Source organism: Balaenoptera acutorostrata, chromosome 2 (genome assembly GCF_949987535.1).
Source record: "Balaenoptera acutorostrata chromosome 2, mBalAcu1.1, whole genome shotgun sequence".
Taxonomy (NCBI): domain Eukaryota; kingdom Metazoa; phylum Chordata; class Mammalia; order Artiodactyla; family Balaenopteridae; genus Balaenoptera; species Balaenoptera acutorostrata.
In genome coordinates this window covers 104,316,686-104,338,833 of record NC_080065.1, presented here as the reverse complement: position 1 = coordinate 104,338,833, position 22,148 = coordinate 104,316,686, and the positions used below count along the sequence as shown (strand labels likewise).

At 37.3% G+C, this 22,148-nt stretch overlaps 1 protein-coding gene across 1 annotated transcript in view; it reads left to right on the top strand.

Annotated features, from left to right (window-relative positions):
* LOC130707151 (peroxisomal multifunctional enzyme type 2-like) overlaps positions 1-22,148 on the top strand; it is a 49,646-nt gene that overhangs the window by 9,790 nt on the left and 17,708 nt on the right. The window contains exons 7-13 of the mRNA XM_057540375.1: positions 3,073-3,164; positions 6,142-6,166; positions 7,751-7,879; positions 11,081-11,184; positions 12,629-12,865; positions 15,357-15,408; positions 21,554-21,625. Of these exons, the coding sequence (XP_057396358.1) occupies positions 3,073-3,164; positions 6,142-6,166; positions 7,751-7,879; positions 11,081-11,184; positions 12,629-12,865; positions 15,357-15,408; positions 21,554-21,625 (711 nt within the window). The remainder of the gene's footprint in view (positions 1-3,072; positions 3,165-6,141; positions 6,167-7,750; positions 7,880-11,080; positions 11,185-12,628; positions 12,866-15,356; positions 15,409-21,553; positions 21,626-22,148) is intronic.

Genomic DNA, 22,148 nt, shown 5'->3' with positions numbered 1-22,148 from the left:
CCAAATAAAATAATTCATTAACATTGTCTAATACCAAATTTATATGGAAACTTCCTCGTTATCTAAAAAATATCATTTTAGAGTTAGTTTATTCCACAATGATCTAAACAAGGTTCACAGTCATTTTGTTACTGTATCTCTTAAGTTTTATTTAACATATGATAGTTCATTCTCCTTTTTGAAAAAGTGCCAATTATTTGTTGAAGAAACTGCGAGTTCATTTGTCCTGAAGACTATTCGTCATTCTTTTTTTTTTTTTTTAAAGGATTTTCTTATTTATTTATTTTTGGCTGTGTTGGGTCTTCGGTTCGTGCGAGGGCTTTCTCCAGTTGCGGCAAGCGGGGGCCACTCTTCATCGCGGTGCGGGGACCGCTCTTCATCGCGGTGCGCGGGCCTTTCTCTATCGCGGCCCCTCCCGTCACGGGGCACAGGCTCCAGACGCGCAGGCTCAGCAATTGTGGCTCACGGGCCCAGCTGCTCCGTGGCATGTGGGATCTTCCCAGACCAGGGCTCGAACCCGTGTCCCCTGCATTAGCAGGCAGATTCTCAACCACTGCGCCACCAGGGAAGCCCCGTCATTCTTGATTTGGATTGCCTTTGCACTTTTGTGGAAAATCAGTTGACCATGTATGTATGTGTGGGTCTATTTCTGGATTGTTTGTTCTGTTGTATTGATCTATGGGCCTGTCCTTTTACCAATACCATGATGTTTTGATTACTATATTTTTATAGTAAGTCTTGAAATCAGGTAATGTGAGTCTTCCAACTTTGTTCTTTGAAAACATGAAATATAAAGTTTTAAATTTAAAAATTTAAATGTATGATTGAGAGCCAATGCTTATTTATTTAGTTATATAAGAAATAGAATACTTGACTGGTGGAAAACTGTATGGTTTTTGATACTCCTGGTTTTAACATATTTCTAAAAAGAAAATATCTATAATACTTTAAAAGTAGTTTCTGTGAAACAGTACAAAACAATTGATGAGTGAAATTACTTTAGAATTAGCTGCTTCATGGCATACAAATGCTTATTCACAATACCATTTTACTTTCCACGTTTGAGCTAACATTCATTTTAGAACTTGGGATTTGTAATACCAAGTATGTACTTGCTAGCTTTTCCTAAGAGCTGTGCCTAACCAGTTTGCTTTAGTGTAGAATAGCTATTTGTACCTGAGATCTAATTTTTTTTTTCCTTTTCTTTTGTCAACAGGGCCATTTAAAAAAGTCCCTTATTTTAAAAAAACTTGATACTCTCATGTCTTATTGAAGGAATTCTTGTTAAAGAACTGGATTATTTAAGTATAATGCTACATATATATGCACAACAGTGTAGGTTACTGGCAAGAAGTAAAGTATCAAAATGTAATGCATAGTCATGAACTCACTGCTCAACCCAAGAATTGGAACATTACTTGCATCTAACTTTATACCTTCTATTCTGTTCCTCTGCTTCATGCCAAGAGATAACCACTATTTAGAATTTTATGCTTATCATTTCTGTGCTAGACTCCTACCTTAGTCACTTTTTGCCATTGGCTGTAGACTTTCTTGGGGAAGCAGCAAGTTTCCAAGAAAATATTGAAAACTTGAGCTTTTAAATTTGCTTTCCTTTGGGAATGTAGCTTCCATTAATTTTGACCTCTAGAGATGTTAGGTCACTGTTTAATGTAGTATCTTTTATGTCCACCAAACCCTAGTGAAAGATGTTTGGAGAATAAGATCTACTTTAGACAAATAATTTAATGTTTCTGGACCTGCTTTCTCTTCTGTAGAGGAAGAGAGTTGTTACAGATCATTTTTAAAAGCCCTTCAGATTCTGAATTCCTGTTATTTTAAATTTTGGTATTTATTACTTTTTTATAGTTTAGAAAAAGCCGAAAATTTATTTTGCCTCAGCGTTTTTCCTCTTTTCCTCTGATATATTAACTTACAGGCTGTCAAAGGAATTATTTGTTAAAGAACCAGGTGTTATGAGTAATGTGGGGAGACATTTGCAATTTCATTTCCCCCTTTGAAATATATTTGAAAAATGGAAAGTCATGTATGTGACTTACATGTTTCTTACATGAAATGAAACATAATCTTAGGATGAATACCCATGAACTAACTTCCCAAGCTGTATTAGTTATTTACTGCTGTGTAATAGATTACTTCAAATTTTGTGGATTAAAACAACAAGTATATATTATCTCACAGTTTCTGGGGTCAGGAATACTGTAAAGTGAAAGGTTCTTAGAGCTGCTCTTTAATTTACAGGGACTGTAAATGTCATCTTTGTCACTTTAAAATATAAAACTGTATTTTGTCCCTTCACAGTTAAAATTTACATTTATTTGATTCTTTAAAGATTATAAGATGTATTTACAAATCGTGTCTCCTTTGAGCCTTGCAACAACTTAGTAGAATAGGCAGGTAACGCATTTTAATTACCATCTTACAGATGCAGACACACGTCCAAGAGAGTTGAGCGCTGTGCTCAATGCCCTAAATTGCCTACATGGCAGGGCCAGCAGTAAAATCTAGGTGTTCATGCTCCTTGTGTAGTACCTTTCTGCTCTGTTAAGTTGCTCACAGAAGGTATGCAACAGGAAAATATTTCTTACACTTTGTGACTCATCAGTCACGGTTGCAAGGTCCATTTTACATCATCTTACTGCCATTACAGTTGTCAAGGCTGTTTTGTAGTTTTCTAGCTTCTGGGAGAGCAAAATAGTTTTGGGAAAGAATGGTACCTAAGTTCATTATGCTATGTATGCCTTTGCTCACCAGTCTTTGCCAAGGCAGCTTTAACTTGTCTTCTAAAGAGTACGTTACCCATCTTGGAAAGGTATATCTGATGCCTTCTATGTTAGAAGCCTGAATATATCCATTGGGATGAAAAGATTCTTCTAAAAGCCTTGGATGTTAATACTAATTATTTATGTATATCTAATTTTTTTCTTATTTATTTAAAAAGTCTCTGAACCTATAATTTTATAAGTGAGGAATTTTCAGAAAGTAAAATGATTGATTGAATATGTATATATTCTTATTGATAGTTTTTTTTTTTTTGGCTATTTATTTCAGATCTTCTGGAAGCTCTGAAGCCAGATTACGTGGCACCCCTGGTCCTTTGGCTTTGCCATGAGAGTTGTGAGGAAAATGGTGGCTTGTTTGAGGTATTCTGCACCTTTGCACTTTCTCCCAAAGCAATATTTGTGTAATTAAATATAAAAAATGATTCAAAAATTAGTATTTTCCAATTGTTCACATTTGTAAAAATCTGCATCAGTTGGTATCACTTGTATATTTTTTAATATTATGTATATGTTATAATTAAGGAACAAGTATGACTAATGTCCTTTTTTGAGAAAGTAACAGCAACTTTGTAAATTGTTCTTCCCTAGTTCTTCATTTCTGATATTCTTGTCAAATGAAAATGTGACTGGCTGGTTTGATGTGTTTAGTCAGATACAGAAAGTCTCATTTGGTTAGAGATGCTGAGTAGTAAAGTGAAGGGACAGAGGTGGTGGTTTAAAGTCAGCCAGGCCAGGTTTTGATTTCTTGCTCTGGTAATTGCTGGCTCGCTGGAATATTGTACAGATTAACCTCCCTGAGTTTTAGTTTTCTTGGGGTTTTGTTGTGAGAACTGGAGATCATATTTTTAAACTCTTAGCCTACCTAGCAGTCACCCCTCAATTTTAACTATTATATCAGTATAGCAGGAATTCAGTCTGGGTATGATAGATCAGTAAACACCACTTACTATTTGTATTAACTTTAAAAATAAACTTTGCTATGTTTCCCTATCGCAAAGCTTTACATGTTTGCTATAAAAATAAAAACCACACATAATCCTACCATCCAGTGAGGTTCAGTTTTCACTCTATAATCAAAGTCCCTTTAGATTTCCTTATGCTGTTTTATATATTTTTTGGTCCTCATTTGAGTTTGATCTCTTTTTTCTTTTCTAGCATAAACTGTTATATTTTAGACCACCCCCCTTTATTTGATTCTCTGTGGTAATATAATAATAAACCTGTTGCATGCAGAATACATGACATCCAAAGATATTTCTTGGTAGCAAAATTACCTGGCTCAGTTTGAAGTGAATGATATATTAGCCTGATTTATTTGAATAAAAAGCTGTTTAGTAAATGAAAAAAAGTCTACGCCTGTCTATGCAGAGATAGGCACCTCTGCTTTCTTAATCACAGTCGTTGATTGTGAATTGTGGAAAATTAGAGGTGGAAAGAACTTTACAACTCTAGATTTACAGAAGAGAAATTTAATAATATCAAGCCATGTGGAGCTCCAAATTTGGTCTGCCTGTCTTTTATCTCATTAAGGAATTAAACAAAAATTCTTTGTCTTTTACATTTATATTTGTTATTAATTCTGTGAACAAAAATAATATATGCTTTTTTTTTTTTTTTAATGGTTAAAGCATGCAAGGATTTATTTATTTATTTATTTATTTATTTATTTTTTGGCTGTGTTGGGTCTTCGGTTCGTGCGAGGGCTTTCTCCAGTTGCGGCAAGCGGGGGCCACTCTTCATCGCGGTGCGGGGACCGCTCTTCATCGCGGTGCGCGGGCCCTTCTCTATCGCGGCCCCTCCCGTCGCGGGGCACAGGCTCCAGACGCGCAGGCTCAGCAATTGTGGCTCACGGGCCCAGCTGCTCCGTGGCATGTGGGATCTTCCCAGTCCAGGGCTCGAACCCGTGTCCCCTGCATTAGCAGGCAGATTCTCAACCACTGCGCCACCAGGGAAGCCCAATATATGCTTTTTGTAGAAAACTTCAAATATATAGGGGAGTTTATAGAGGAAAATAAAAATCACCCACATTACCCCTATCAAGAGATAACTCCTATTAATATTTTTATGGATATTCTTTTCCAGTCTTTTATTAGATGTGCATTTTACACGAGTGGTCTTTTTATTTTAGGTATACAATTTACACACATACCCAGACATGCACAGATAACTAGGATAATGCTGTAGATGAAGTTTTGTATGTTGTTCTTTTATTTTACTATACTGTGAACAGTTTTAGTAAGGGACATTTGCTGTGTGAGATTGAGTGCAAAATACAGTAAGAGCGGTGTGTAATATCCTGACTTAAACCTTGAATGTAAATTGACACTTTGTTTGCCAAGTTTTGATAGATATCTAGAGTGGCAGATAGAGATTTTTTGGATCGACTGGAGCTGTCGTTTCTAGCACCTGCGAGGAGTTTGCAGCTTGTTGCTTCACTCCCCAAATATGATAAAAGATGATATTTTTCTTGCCTGTTATCAGTACCACTGCCACTTTAACTACTCTGACAGCATCAAGGCCGATTGTCCTGTTAATATACGTAAAGGAATGAGTGATTTTTAAAAAGCCATACCCTTGAGCGTAGAGCCACTGAGAAGTGTGCTGTCTGCTGGTACAGTTTCTTCTGTTATATGCATGTGGAACACTGTAGTTGTTGTGTTTGAAGATATGACAAACAGATTTTCTTACATCAGACATTTTCTTCTGAGGATTTCCTTGAATGGCTTCTAGAAAAAATACCATCTTTCTATACGGTGATTAATGTATTTGGTCATTTGCCATATTTCTATATAAAGGTGTTTCATTAAAATGAGTATATGTAGTTCATTAAGTCAAATCCTGGCTTTATTTTTCTTTGCTTTTTATTTTTTTTGATTCATTAAGTCTTTCTAGAAGGACATGTATTTCAAGTGATGTGCTGGGCAAATTTGGTATTTATATTGTTTAACCTTCATGGTTACTTCATGAAGAGTGTATTATTATCCTGATTTTATATAAGGGGAATCTTGAGTTTAGGGAAGTCAAATTATTTGACCAGGAATCAGACAGCTAGTCTGTAGAAGAACTGGTATCGCACCTTGGTTTCTGTGCAAAGTCATGCTTTTCTACTACATGCATTTCTGCTATATCGTGTTGCTTTATTTTTCTACTCTGATAACATGAATAGTGCAAAGTCATGCCGGCCAACGGAGTTTTGTAGAGCTGCATTATTTTCATCCATTGTCATCTAGCATTCTGATACTCGTAAAAAGATAGCTGCCTGTTTTGTTAATTTCATAAAAATTCTATTAGTAATTTCACATTAGATGGTATAACTTCTTCCTCCTCTTTTTGGTAGGTTGGAGCAGGATGGATTGGAAAATGTAAGTCCCTTTTGGTTTTTGGTTTGCCATACATTATTTCCATATCTTTAAACCTGCATATCCAGGTAGAGCTGGGTAAAGACCTTGTCAAATGCCGAACCATTGGATTTAGTGCAGGCATAATCAAACTCAAACATTGTAATAGCAACAGGTCTTCTAAAACATGGAAGTTGTCCTGCAGGCCTGTGGTATTTTCAAGGATCTTTTCAGTTTTTTTCCTATTAGCAGTGCTTATTCAATATTTGTCCTGTCCTATTCAGAACTGGCTGTTTTTTCAGACAGCACAGTCTCTCTTTATATTGATGTTTGTCTTCCCATGTCTCCGGCACCCCACATGCTTGTTCAGCAGAGTAGTGAGTGGGAGGGAGGGCGTTTTTTGAAGATGGGAAGAGCTCTGTCCTAGGCAAGTTCTCCAATTCTCTCAGTGATTCTTTTCTTCCTTGGAGCATGAGACATCAGAAGGAGACAGTGGGGAATCACACTAGACAGCTTTCTAGAAGAGAAATTGCAGCTGATCTATAGAAATTATTCTCCTTCAGCCCAACAGTAAATTCATCTGGCTTAAGTCCTCTTTTCCCCCAGTTCTTAAACCTTGTGAGCTCCAGATTGGATAATTACTTTATGGTGTTTAAAAAAAATTGTGAACATTCCAATATCCCAATTCAAGTTTTCAGTTGGATGCTGGTATCAAAATTAATTGAATTATTTAAAAGGCTGCCATTACTGGATGACATTGTTACAACATATTGTAGAATATTATTAATGACTGTTCTCTAAGTTATGAAGTAACTTATTCAAACATTTTTAAGTGTCTTATGACATCTTTTAAGAAAGGAAGATCAGTTGTTGCAATAAAAGCTGTATATGGGACTTTATCAATAAGAAATCTCTAGAAGCTTCTGTCATTCCCCAGGACAAATCTTCGATTTAGTAATCATCAAAGTCTGACCATTCTGTTTAAATAAGGTTCTGTTTATTCCTCAGGCTTTTTAAAAAAGACACAATGTTAAAAATTATCTTCATGGAACTTATGCAGCAATGATGATTTTTGTGAATCTGGGCAATCTAGTTGACTTCCCATGGACAAGGAGGAAGAGCAAAGGGAGGAAACGGGAGAATTATGTGGGGTTGTCTGATATATTAATTTGATTATCTGGAGTCTTTGGCCTGTTATCACCACTAGTTTTCAGTTTGCTATTCAACAAAGCTCTACTCTGTTCTGTTACCTTAAAGTGTATTATCTAAGTGATCTGTGGTGATGAAGACAGTCTTTTGGTGTGATTATACATAATTTAACTTTCTGATTCAGCATTTCATCTTACCTTTAGCAGTATCTGGCATAGTCAGAGGAGGGAGAGGTTTTCCCTTCAGCTTCAAATATTAGAAAAAGAAATTTGACATCCTAATGGGTTTGTTATTCTTTTAAAAAAATTTTGTAGTAAAAATCTTTAGAAGTTAGAATCTTTTTTCCAAATTCCATTTTTCTTGAAGTTAAAAAAAAAAATTCAGGGGACTCATGAATTCTGCTTTCTGTCTCGCTCTTAAACTGTGTGTTCAGTATCTTAGTTTTGTTTCTATAACCAGTACGATGGGAGCGGACCCTTGGAGCCATTGTAAGACAGAGGACTCAGCCAATGACTCCTGAGGCGGTGAAGGCTAACTGGACGAAGATCTGTGACTTTGATAATGCCACCAAGCCTCAGAGAATTCAAGGTAAAGAGTCCCAAGTCAGTTCGGTCCTGGTTGGGGAATCAGAGGCAACAAAGCATTCTCTTCTCTTATGGAATTGTCTTCTTAATTGTGATAACTTAGATGCTCAAATCATCTAGAGCACATTTTCTGCTCCAGTAGGTATTAGAACTCTCCAATTTAAGGTATGTATGTTACTCCCACTGTCAGTTTTTCAGTTTTCTTATGATCCTGATTTTTTGGTATATGTGTGATTGAGAGGACGGTAGGAGGTGTTTACCCATTTGTGCTCAATGCATCTATTCCCCATCTGGTGGTTGGTTTCAAAGTCTTGCCTTATCTAATCACATGCTCCTTGTCTGACCTGATTTTTCTTTATTTCCCCAAAAGTTTATTTAAGTCTTATATTATTTAGGCTTAGGTCTTTTCTCTCTAGTGAATAGATTTTGCTTTGTTTTAGCACTTTGTCTTTGCTACTGTTTCTCTGCCTTTCTAAGATGCCTCTTATTGCTTTTATCACCTCTGCTAATCTCGGTGCTTCTTTAGAAAAACTCAAGCCCCAGATGTTCAACAAAACCTCCCCAGATATTCTGGGCTTCATTGATCTCTTTCTTAGCTGAACTCTTACAACTTGAGCATCTAATCATGACTGCTTTCCACTGCTTTTGTTTCATAAGTGTGTGGTTTCTTAGCTGCATAGTAAGTTCCTTTGGAGGCAGAGAATGTATCTTGTATGTCCTTTTGTATTTGGTGCTAGTATAGTGCTGAACTCATAGAAAGGATTTAGTAAATGCTTGTTACCTTGAATTATTGAATCATCTATGATATGCCACAGGAAGAGATGGCCAATAAAAGTCACATTATTTTTTCTAGTATAACTCACATATGTATATAGTATATGAAATTTAAAGGACCTTTCTGGGAAGGATCATGAATCAGGATTATTTTATAGAAAAATCTTTTTTTCCCTTCCTAGTATTATATTTAATGTTTGACAGAAGAATATATCTGAAAAATGACTGTTCTTTTTTTTTTTTTTAATCCCAATGTTACTTTCCTGTCTGCTGGTACACTCACTGAAATATTCATTGTACTTTTCTCAATCAGAGGATAACATGATTGTTATGTCATTAGCGGTAGCATTTTTTGTATTCTTTTTTTTGATATTTGAGATAAATTTAGTCTCCGAATAGCAATCACCTATCAATGAAAATTAGGAAAAGGAAAAAGGAAGAAGTGTCTTAAAAACTCTTCTCTGAGGTCAGAATTCCATTTTATTGCCTTAAAAGTATTAGACTAATATAAAGAAAAAGCTAACAATGAACTATATAGTTATAAATGAAAAGATACCCCTAGTATTTGAAGTACAGTTAGAAAAAAAATCTTACACTTTCTGTAGAATCACGACTTTCCAAGCACCCATTTCACCATTCTCATTTTACAGATGATGGAACTAAATCCCAGAAAAGCTGAGTAAGTGGCCCAAGCTTTCTCAGTGTTTGAGCCAAGAGTTAACTCCGGTGGTCTGTCTTTGAGTGCAGTACCGCCGGCCTGTACCGAGGTTACTTTCAGTTAAATAGCCTCCCATCTAGGCAGCAGCCTAAATGGGGTGGTAAGAGGAAGATTGGTAGGCAAGAAACCTACCTAGTGTCACCAGGAATGGCAGAGAGCCCTGGTCATCTCACATTCTGTAGTTTAGTTATAGTTTTTGTCTGAGTTTAGAAGGAGGTTTGTTAGAAAGGTCCCAGAGCTTTTGGAACCTTATGGCATATGTGGATACTCTGTGAATCTCCTTTATTAACCTTTCAGACCCCAGAATAGCAGCTTCTGAATTCTGTCCATAGTCACTGGTCATAATGGTGGTTTTCTCTGGAAGAATTTTCAGTAATATTTTCTGAGCAAGTTACCTGTACAGAGACCTGGGGGGTAATCTTGACATTGTTGCATCCTGGAGGAGGGGTGATGGTGGGGAGAGAAGGAAAATTAGTTGTCCCTCCACCAGATGGAAATTGCACATCTGTGGACAAGGATCCGACTTTACAGAGTTGTAAAAATCACTCAAAGACTGCAAAGCTCAGAGCCTCTTTGGAATCATAACCTGGGGAGAGTATGTTGGAAACACCCAGTTATCTTTGGTCTGTTCAGAGTCTCACGATTTTTTCCTGCAATAGCCTGACATCGTACAGTCAGTTCATGAATGCCAGTGAAGGTTCTGCAGCAGGCTTGCTGGATGTTATAGGAATGATTGTCTAAAGCATTGTAGCTTTTCTTAGTCACGTCTGTAACAAAAGCTTTTTTTTTTTTTTTTTTTGGAAATAGCTTACATTTATTTGGATTTCACCAGGAGAATATTAGCTCTTTAGGATATTTGAAAGATGATGCTTTTATGATCTTTATGTAATAGGTTTACCAAAGCACTCTGTCTTATTTAAATTCCAGTGATCCTAAAGAGAAAATTCAGTTCGTTCATCCTTATTTATCCTGAAGTTGATTGACTTGAATCATTCATGATTTAAATTTTTTTTCAGTACAAATGAAATATAGTTCAACTATATAGGAAAAATCTGGAAGTTTGTCCTGTGGGTCACTATTTCAATAGCACTGTAAAATAACTGGCTAGATATTTCACATATGCAAATGCTCTTCCCACACCCTAGTGGGACTGATTTTTCTTTTAATTAATTTTTATTGGAGTATAGTTGATTTACAATGTTGTGTTAGTTCCTGCTGTATAGCAAAGTGAATCCGTTATACGTATACATATATCCACTGTTTTTTAGATTCTTTTCCCATATAGGTCATTATAGAGTATTGAGTAGAGTTCCCTGTGCTATACAGTAGGTTCTTATTAGTTATCTATTTTATATATAGTAGTATTTATATGTCAATCCCAGTCTCCCAATTTATCCCTCCCTGTCTCCCTCTCACTTGGTAACCATAAGTATGTTTTCTACATCTATAACTCTGTTTCTGTTACGTAAATAAGTTCATTTGTACCATTTTTTTAGATTCCACATATAAGTGATATCATAGATATTTGTCTTTCTCCTTCTGACTTCACTCAGTATGACAATCTCTAGGTCCATCCATGTCACTGCAAATGGCATTATTTCATTCTTTTTTTATGACTGAGTAATATTCTATTGTATATATGTACCACATCTTTATCCATTCGTCTGTTGATGGAAAAAAGCATTATTATTGTTGTTTATTCTTTTTTTTTAGACTCAATTGACGGTATAATTGAAGCTCTAAATAAAATAGATTCAGATGGAGGAGTTTCGGCAAATCATACCAGTAATGTGACATCAACAGCTACATCAGGATTTGTAAGTGGAAGAGAAAGCCTAACGCTTTGCCTTCTTTGGAGACTTTTTTCTTTTCTTTCCTTTTTTTCTTTTTTCTTTTCTTTTATGCAAAAAATGCTTTTCCAAGCTATTAATTTATTGTTAAATAGGAAAGGTGAGTGACCATAAAACTTTATAGAACATGTAATGAATGTTTATAAAATTTGAATGAACGTAAAGCTAAAATATTAAATGTAACTTTTACTTTCTCTTCTTCAGTGTAATAAACAAGCGTATTTTTTGTTTTTTGGAGCATTTTTGATAATCGTCCTTCAGTCACTTTCTAACTCTTTAGAAAAGGATATTTAACTTAGTGCCTCTTTTGAGTCATTTCTTTTAAGGAAAAGCATTGACAGATTGTATTTTGGAAATATTTCAACATGGCTGCAAGTAAAAAGTCTCCCATTGTGTCAGAAATTCTAAGAGAGCTGTGGTTATAGCTCTTGTGAAGTTTGCTGATTAACTATGTCCAGTACTTCTTTTTTTTAAAAAAAATTATAGTGCATAAATAATAAGACATAAGTCATTTGACACATTCAGTTGTGGTGTTTTGTGACTCAGGGGAGACATAGTGATGAAATAAACAATCTAATTGTAACCCTGAGAATATGATCAGTTTATAAATGTGATTTTACTTTAGAGTAGGGGTTGGCAAACTTTTTTGGTAAAGGGCCAGATGGTAAATATTTTAGGCTTTATGGACCACGTACTGTTTCTGACACATAATCTTCTTTTTCTTTTTTTAGACCACTCTTAAAAAAATGTAAAAACCATTCTTAATTCTCAGCTGTTGTTTGCTGACTCTTGCTTTAGAATGAAAGTGATCAAAAATTGGACATGATTCTTTTAGAACCTAACATATGCTTCACAAATTAGTTAGGCATGTCATCACTAAATAGAAAAATACAATATCCAATTAGATAAAGGACAGTCCTGGGTAGGAGCTTATGGTAAAATCTAATTATAACCAAAACCATTATGAGGGAGTCTGATTTACAAGCATTAAGCAGTGTTTTGCTCATCTGTTTCTACTGACTTTTATAAAATAGATCTTATAGAGCCATTCATTATCCCTGTTTATAATAAGTTTTTTATTTTTTGTAATTTTGAGTAGCTAACAGTCACTGTATTAATAGGCTTTTCCATCATCAGAGACAGGAAAGTTGAAAATGAGATATACTATCTGTTAACAAGAAGCGAGCAAGAAAAAAGTACTTATTTGTAAATGAAGTCTTTTTCCATACATTATAATTGATTTTATTTAAAAAATATAGTGAAACAATTATGATACCCTATCAGATTTAGTAAAATGACATTCTATTCACAAAGCTAAGTATGTAGCAGTTAATAGTTTTGAAAAGTCAGAAATTTAAAGATTTGACAAGAATATCAGTGAAAAAAATAACTTTCTACAATTGTTCCATAGGCTGGAGCTATTGGCCATAAACTTCCTCCATTTTCTTCTTCTTATACGGAACTGGACACTATTATGTATGCCCTTGGAGTGGGAGCATCTATCAAGGAACCGAAAGATTTGAAATTTATTTATGAAGGGAGTTCTGATTTCTCCTGTTTGCCTACCTTCGGAGTTATTCTAGCTCAGAAATCTATAATGGGTGGAGGATTAGCAGAGATTCCTGGGCTCTCAGTCAACTTGGCAAAGGTATGCATAATAAGAAACCTTTATTTTGCTCTTCTTCTCTTTCTTTAAATATGATTGGTAAATGTCACATGCTGTGTATGTGTGTGTGTGTGTGTGTGTGTGTGTGTGTGTGGTGTCTTAATACAATAGTTTATAGTGGTGGATTCAAGGATAAAGATTTAGCATGTCTTTTGATTTTTCTTAAAAAGAAAAAAAGGGTAGAGAGTTAGTTGAAAAGGCAAGCAAAAAGAAGACAACAATAATTATGTACAGTCCATAACCCTGGCATAATGTTACTAATTCTCTCTCTGCCATTACATGCTATTTGACCAAGGGTAAATAACTTCTCTAAGCTTCAGTTTCCTTATCTATAAAGTGGGTATGATAATCCTCACCTGACGATAGTGATGAAGGAGCAAGAGTGAAGAATATTTGAAGCAGAGAGAACAGGTGTAAAAGGCCTGGAGGCAGGTGCATACTTACCTTGTTTTTGGAACAGCAAGGGGGTTGATACAGCTATAGAATGAGCAAGGGGGCAGTGGTAGGAGAAGAGGGCCTTGTAGTCATCGTAAGAATTTCACCTCATACTCTGATTAACATGGGAGGCCATCTGTAGTGCTTTGAACTGAGGAGTGGTATGATCTGGCTATGTTCACTCACAGGCTCATTTTTGCTCCTCTGTGGAGAATAGATTTATGGGAGCCAAGCATGGAAGCAGGGAAACCAGTTTGGAGTTGATTATGGTAATTCCAGCACTAGTCTGGATATGCATGGACAGAAAGAGGAGTCAAGGAAGAAGGTTTTTGGTCTGGTTAACTGGGATGATATATATGCATATATACCCATATATTTAGAATTAATTACATACAATGTATTTAACATGTATAGTAGTAGTAACATGTATGATATATTACTATGTATAATAAAATAGATATATACAGTTACTTTAAGGTGGGGATGATCAGGAGTTGGTTTTGGACAGATTTGAGATGCCTAGTACACATTCAAGTGGAGGTATACAGTGGGCAGTTAAATATGTGAGTTTAGAGTTTGCGGGGGAGGCCCTACTGGGATTGGTAGCATTTAAGTGAGCTTTAAAGACATGAGGCTGGGTGAAATCACCCATGTGTGAACGTAAGTAGAGAAAAGCCTGAGTTTGGTGAGAGGTGAGAGGTGGAAGAGATGAGGAGGAGTGAGCAAGAGAGACTGGGAAGGAGTGGCTGGTGAGGTATGAGGCGTATCAGGAGAGTGTGGTATTTGAGAAGCAAAGTGAATAAATGGTTTCAAGAAGGGAGGAGCAAACAATTGTGAGAAGGCTTTGGGGTTATTTTATTTCTTGAAGTGAGGGTCAGGCCATGAGTCCAGTTGATAACTGTTGAATCGTAGACTTTTGAACTGATTTCTGTGATTTTGACTGATTGGAGAACCCATTTACTGGAGGATCGATTAGCTCATTGCTGCTCTGAGTCTATGAGAATCTACGGTTATTTTATTAAAGTATTCGATGAAGTTGGGAGGGAGGCAAGGAATAGATGCCAGGCAGTTTGTTGTTTTAGTCACTCTCCCATGGTATTTGTTGCATACAGTTCTTCTGTTTGGGTAATGTCAGTACAAACAATTAAAGTAAATGTTTCAGAATTCTTCCTCAGAGTTGGAAGGAGTTGGAAATCATGAATAGTGTTCAAAATCTGTCACTGGGAATGATAGCCGTCTTGGGATTTGAATCCCAGTCTTCCTAACCTTGAGCTTCCAGGTCGTATGATAGTGAGGCAGTCTTTCATTTGTCCTCCCATCACTACCCTCACCCCTTTTCTTTTTCCCTTCTGGGTTCTGAGGAAGACTGGGAATTAAACTGTCCCATAGCAGTTGAGTGTGGTCATTCGGATATATGGGTCAGGTTTTGTTTTTACTGTCCTATTGTATTCCTACATATATTTTTATATTCTTGCTTTGATACATTGAAGTTAAGTGGCTCTGATGTTGCACGGGGTCTTCAGTATTTACTCTTACACTAAGGAAATGTTGACATTGGCAGTGCTTTTACTTGACTGTGGTTGTAAGATTTATATTAATGTTTTGGTTGTGTCATTTGTATTTGGCAGGTGTGACCTGAAATTACTAGTACTGACCTATTTGTTCATTTTTATTCAATAGATATTTATTGGATACCTGCTGTGTTCCAGGCGCAGTGACGAGCACTGGAAATACGCCTAGTTTAGTGTCTCCATTGGCAAATAATCCACAGTTATCAGTCAACAAAAATTTATGAATGTCAAGAAAGAACACAAATGTATCTTTTCTATTCTAGAGAGCTGACAGTCTTTAGATTGGGGGACTGATTATTTCTGAATCATATAATTAAGAAGTGGGAGCCAAATTGAGACAGATAGTTTGGGGGAAGTAGTCGCGTGAACGTGTGGACAGTGAAATGCCACTTGTGATTAGCGGTATCCACAGAAGAAGCTGTGGAAAAAGAAAGTCTACTAATAAAATTTTGCTTACCCTAACGTAGGTTCTTCATGGGGAGCAGTACTTGGAGTTATATAAACCACTTCCCAGAGCAGGTGAGTTCTTGATCGTTTTATTTTCTGACTAACCTTCCAAACTGTGTCAATGTGTTAAACTGGCATAGAGCAACCTAAATAAACTATATTATAAGTTATTCATGTGCATGTCAGCCATTAGAGTAGATTGATGTTAACTAGTACCTATTTTGGTTGCCTTAAACTTTGTCCTATTTGAATAGTCTTATTTAATAAATTATTTCAAAATACTAAACATCTGGTCAACAATTGAAAGGAGCATATTCTGTGTGTGTCCTAAACTTAGTGATTGTGTATAATCAGTTATGATTCCCATGAATATGATTCTTCATTCTTTTCTCAGGTATTTGTGTTGGTACTGTTTTTCATAACGCAAACAATGTTAAAAGATACAGAATGTCTTGTAATTAACTTTTTTCTATTTTCTTTTAGAGTAAGTAAAACCAAGGCTGTCTTAATAATCAGTTTATTTTTCTCAATAATATCTTACTTGTTCAGTAAATCTTCTCATTATCTTTTCACTTTACTTTGATATGTTTGTTTTATGTTGCTACTCTGATGTCAGAATATTAATTATATACTGACCATGTAAGGTGGTAAAATAAAAAAAAAGTCTTTTTCATTTCACATTATATAATGTAGAGGTCAGCAAATAGCTAGAATTGTACTTTAATTTTTTTTGAGATTAAAAAAAAATTTGTATTGCTTAATGCTGAATAGTTCTGTTTCAGTGTTAGTGTTACTTGTTTCTGGTTGTTTTTGTAGTTCTTCGCTGTTTTTTTCTTCTTCTTTTAGTTTTTTCCTTTGTGGTTTCATGCTTTTCTTTTGCTTGTGTTCCTTTCTCTTTTGTTTTTGAGTATCTGTTGTAGATTTTTGATTTGTGGTTACCATGGGGCTCATAGATGTTGATCTATGACTGTGTTTATTTGTTTTAAACCAGGTAGTCCCTTAAGTTCAAACACATTTTAAAAGCTCTACATTTTTTACTCGCTTCCCCCATACTTTGTGTTTTTTTTTTTTTTAATTAATTAATTTTTATGGCTGTGTTGGGTCTTCGTTTCTGTGCAAGGGCTTTCTCTAGTTGTGGCAAGCGGGGGCCACTCTTCATCACGGTGTGCAGGCCTCTCACTATCACGGCCTCTCTTGTTGTGGAGCACAGGCTCCAGATGCGCAGGCTCAGTAATTGTGGCTCACGGGCCCAGTTGCTCCGTGGCATGTGGGATCTTCCCAGACCAGGGCTCGAACCCGTGTCCCCTGCATTGGCAGGCAGATTCTCAACCACTGCGCCACCAGGGAAGCCCCTATACTTGTGTTTTTGATGTCATAGTTTACATCTTCATGTTTATCCCTTTACTGATTATTGTAGTTATACTTGATTTTACAATTTTTTTTGTTTTAGTCTTTGTACTAGCTTATTTAAGTGGTTGAGCCTCAGCCTTCCCTATATATTTGCCTTTACTAATGGGATTTTTTCTTTTCTATAGATACTTAATTCTTGTTATAGCTTTTTCTTTTCCACTTAGAGAAGACCCTTTAACATTTCTTTTAGGGTTGCTTTAGTATTGATGCTTATTCAAGAAGTTCTTTATCTCCCCTTCAATTCTGAAGGATAATCTTGCTGGGCAGAGTATCCTAAGTTGTAGGTTTTTCCCTTTCAGCACTTTAAATATACCATGCCACTCCCTTCTGGCCTGCAAAGTTTCTGCAGAACAATCAGCTGATAGCCTTATGGGCATTCCCTTGTATATGCTCTTTGTTTTTCTTTTGCTGCCTCTAGAATTCTCTCTTTAAGTTTTGCCATTTTTATTATGATATGTCTTGGTGCGGGTCTGTTTGGATTCATCTTGTTTGGGACCCTCTGTGTTTCCTGTACCTGGCTATCTGTTTCCTTCTTCAGACTTTGGAAATTTTCAGCCATAATTTTCATTAAATATATTTTTACCCCCTTCTCCCTTTCTTCTCCTTCTGGGACCCCTATAATGGAAAGTTGGTATGCATGATGTTACCCCAAAGATCCTTTAAAATGTTCTCATCTTTGTTCTTTTTGCTGTTCTGATTGGGTGATTTCCATTTTCTATCTTCCAGATCACTTATGTGTTCTTCTGTATCACCTAGTGTGCTGTTAATTCCTTTTAGTGTGTTTTTCTTTTCAGTTGTTGTATTCTTCAGTTCTGATTGGTTCTTTTTAGAATTTTCTAGCTCCTTGTTAAAACTGTCACTGTAGTCAGCTATTCTTTTCCATAATTCAGTTAGCATTCTTATTACTAATGCTTTGAATTCTTTATCTGGTAAATTGTTTATTTCTATTTCATTAGTTGTTTTTTTCAGGAGTTTTCTCTTGCTCTTTCAGTGGAAACAGATTCCTCTGTCTTTTCATTTTGCTTATCTATTTCTTTATCTATTGAAATTTGGTGAAATAGTTACCTATGGTGGTCTTGAAGGGGTGTTCTTTTGTGGGCATGTCCCTATACAGTCTGCATGTGCCCAGTGGCATTGATGGGAGAGCTGGATTTGATGTGAGCACAACTTATGTCTTTTCTCAAGGTGTGCTGGCAGCTGTCATCTTGGTAGGGGGTGGGGCTGGAGATGGAGGGGTAGGGCCAAGCCAGATGTTAGGTAGAGCTTCCCCTCTGCTTAGTGGCTGTTACCCCACTATTTGGTGCGGGGGCAGGTCCCAAGTTGCTGGAGCAGAAGCCCTGAGGGTCGGGTCTGAGCTGGCTAAGTTTCCTTTAAGTGTGTGCTTCCCCCCGCTCCCAGCACTGGCACCCTTACTCCAGAGGGGAGCAGTGGTGGAGCAAGAGGGGCAGGTGTGGGTAATCAGTGACGGTCAGAGCATGGTTTTGTTTTGTTTGTTTGTTTTTTTTAACATCTTTATTGGAGTATAATTGCTTTACAATGGTGTGTTAGTTTCTGCTTTATAACAAAGTGAATCAGTTATACATATACATATGTTCCCATATCTCTTCCCTCTTGCATCTCCCTCCCTCCCACCCTCCCTATCCCACCTCTCTAGGTGGTCACAAAACACAGAGCTGATCTCCCTGTGCTATGTGGTTACTTCCCACTAGCTATGTATTTTACGTTTGGTAGTGTATATATGTCCATGCCACTCTCTCACTTTGTCACATCTTACCCTTCCCCCTCCCCATATCCTCAAGTCCATTCTCTAGTAGGTCTGTGTCTTTATTCCCGTCTTGCCACTAGGTTCTTCATGACCCTTTTTTTTTCCCCCCTTAGATTCCATATATATGTGTTAGCATACAGTATTTGTTTTTCTCTTTCTGACTTACTTCACTCTGTATGACAGACTCTAACTCCATCCACCTCACTACAAATAACTCCATTTCGTTTCTTTTTATGGCTGAGTAATATTCCCGGAGCATGGGTTTCGTTTGGCATGGCCACCATCAGAGATCTGGGGCCCCTGTGCAGCCACCAGTAATTGCTGCCCCCTCGCTGCTCAGTTGCCATGTAGAGTTTGAACCTCCTCAGTGTCTCATGGCTGAGCCTTTTCCTCAATCATGGCAGCCCAGAGTGTGAAGCTGCGACATGAGGCACATGGTGCTGGCGTGTTCTCTCAGCTCAGGCTGGGGACCAGGGCAGTCGTAGGAAACCAGTCAGCTACCCAAGTGGTTTCAGTCTGCCCTCTCTGCCCTGCCTCAGGGGCACGTAAGTGTTCACGTGCTTCCGGAGTCCAGGCTTCCCACAGCCCTCCTGTTAATCCCACTGGCCCTCCAACCAGCCAAGGGGACTCGTGTTCCCCTTGTTGGACACCAGGGCTGGGGCGCCCAATGTGTGGCTTGAACTGCTCACTCCCCAGGGAAGGTCTCTTCCCGTGTAATCTCCTTTTTCCTCTGAGTCCCCTCTCAGGGACACAGGTCCTGACCTGATCGCTTTTCTTCCCTTTCTACCCAATTACCGGTGGGTCTTTCTTATAGTCTTGGTTGTACAGGTCTTTCTGTTAGTCTGCACTTAGTTTTCGGTGAGAATTGTTCTACATGTAGATGTATTTTTGATGTGTTTGTTGGTGGGGAGGTGAGTTCCGTGTCCTCCTGCTCCACCGTCTCAGTTTGAGTCTTCAGTTTAGTGTTACAGCCTAAGTTTTCACACAGCCCTTTTTTTAATCTGAGGCAGTGTGCAGTGTGTGGTCAGGTGAAGAAGTTTGGCTTTTATTTTAAAGACAATAGATAACCACTGAAGGACTGAAAGGAGAGAATTATATGATCAAACATGGATTTTAGAAAGCATCAACTCTGGCTCATGTTTGTAATGCTTGGATTTTAAGGGAATGAGATAGAGAGAAGGAGATTTTCTAAGAGACTGTTGTAATAATCTAGGTTAGAGACCGTGGTTGATTGAATAGGATTGTGGGCATGGGGATGGATATAAGTGGAGAAATTATAGAGATATGTAGGGAGTGGGCTTGGTGTTTGATTGGATGTGGAGTTGATCACCTGAGGAGGTCACCAGCAATTTGACAATGAATATTTATTGATTACTTCCTAACTTCTAAACTTTCTGCTAGGGTTGTGAATAAATGGAGAATGGAAGTAAATCTGGACTCTGCCCTCACGGAGCATATAACCTAGCTGGTGGGGAGGGCAGCCAATAGTCAAAAAGCCACACAAATAAATGTACACTTGCAACTATATGTGATAAACATTACAGATGAAACATACGTGATACCATTAGAACTTAAAATAGAAGGATTTAGCATAATCAGGTTGGTAATCAGGTTGACTTTGGGAAAAAATAACTTCAGACATAATAGGAGAGCATGTTTTAAAGTTGGTCAGAGTGGACATGTAGGTACCTAGTTAGAAGTCTGTTGTGGTAGTTCAAATGAAATGATGGTAGCTTAGGCTAAGGTGGTGGTGGAGAGATGGAGAGAAGTGGGAGAAGCAGAGAGAGATTTAGGAGGTGAAAGTGACAGCAATCTAGGTATCCTTAGCGTTTCTTTTACCATCTTTCATACCCAGGCGGGTACCAAGTTCTTTGATTCTCTCCCTTCAATACATTTAGAATCCTATTTCTGTCCCCCTCACTTTGACCACCATCATCTCTCACTTTCTAAGTGTTCTCTCTGCCTCCATTCTTTTTTTTTTTTTTTTAAAGAGATTGGAGTTTATTTATTTATTTATTTTTGGCTGTGTTGGGTCTTCGTTTCTGTGCAAGGGCTTTCTCTAGTTGCGGCAAGCGGGGGCCACTCTTCATTGCGGTGCACGGGCCTCTCACTATCGCGGCCTCCTGTTGCAGAGCACAGGCTCCAGACGCGCAGGCTCAGTAATTGTGGCTCACGGGCCCAGCTGCTCCGCGGCATGTGGGATCTTCCCAGACCAGGGCTCGAACCCGTGTCCCCTGCATTAGCAGGCAGATTCTCAACCACTGTGCCACCAGGGAAGCTCTCTGCCTCCATTCTTGCTCCCTTCAGGTCTGCTCATCTCACTGCAGCCAGAATATTATTTCCAAAATGCAAGTGTATTTGTCACTTCCCTGTTAAAAACCCCAGATGGCTGTTCATAGACTTCAGGATGAAGTCAGAAACTTTTCATATAATCTAGGTTCTCCCAGTCTCTGCATACTCCAGTCTTGCCACATACTTAGACACTATTTTATGAGGCAGGGGTCATGCTGAAGTTTCTGGCTTGGCAGTTGGGTGGATAGTACCATTCATTCGTATAGGGAACAAAAGAGAAAAACAGGTTGGAGAAAAAGATTATGAGTTCACTCCCAAATAATTGTTAATCCATCAAGACATTACCAGTTAAATAATGGAACAGTCCCTAAAAGAACAGAGTAGTTAGAAAGAAACACTGTCTAACTGAAGCCCATAGAGTAGAGATTTGAGAAGGAATGGGGTAGCTGGTGTTGGCTGTATGCTTAACAAGTGTTCATTGAATGATTGAAAATTGTTACTTTTTACAACCTAATGTATCAGAATTATTGATGTTTCAAATTTGGTGACTCAGGTATTCTGATTGCTTTTAATGTTTATGATTCAACATTATATTGAAAATTATTCTAAATCATGATTTTTTAGTTTTACTGAACTTACAGTGGAAGTTATGTTAATTTCTCTCATGTCTTCATATAACTTATGGTCTTTAAAACAGTCTCCTTATTTATTTATTATTTATTTATTTATTATTTTACTTTCCATTTTTAGGAAAATTAAAATGTGAAGCAATTGTTGCTGACGTCCTGGATAAAGGATCCGGTTTAATAATGCTTATGGATGGTAACTCATTTCTAGTTCTTATAATAATATTGTTAGATTCATAGGCTTTGTATGTAACGTAATACTTTATCACAGAAGTTGATTAATAAGTTTCTATTTATCTTCCAATTGTGAGAAAGCAAGATTAGTGTTCTAAAAATTCATAAGCTTTTTTAGAAAATACGGGAGGAGGGGGTGGAGTAGATTGGGGTAGAGGTCCAGAGAGTGGGACATTTCAGGAGATTTGTAACAACATAACCAAAGCACAGAGGTGAGAAATGTAGCTGGTATAGCAAACATAGAGGAGAATTATGCTTCCTAGAGTATGTTTTTTGGCAGGAATGAATACATAGACTGCCCTCAGTTGATAATTAGGCTATGTTGTAGATACTCTTTTCTGTGTTAGCTCTTTGGAACTTCAAACGTACTTGACCCCTGAATCATTCTTATAAATGGTAGTTAGGTTCTTAACCTTGCACATTCAAACCTATTGAACTTATAATGGGGTTTAAACACCATAACCACATTTTATTTGCAGTGGAAA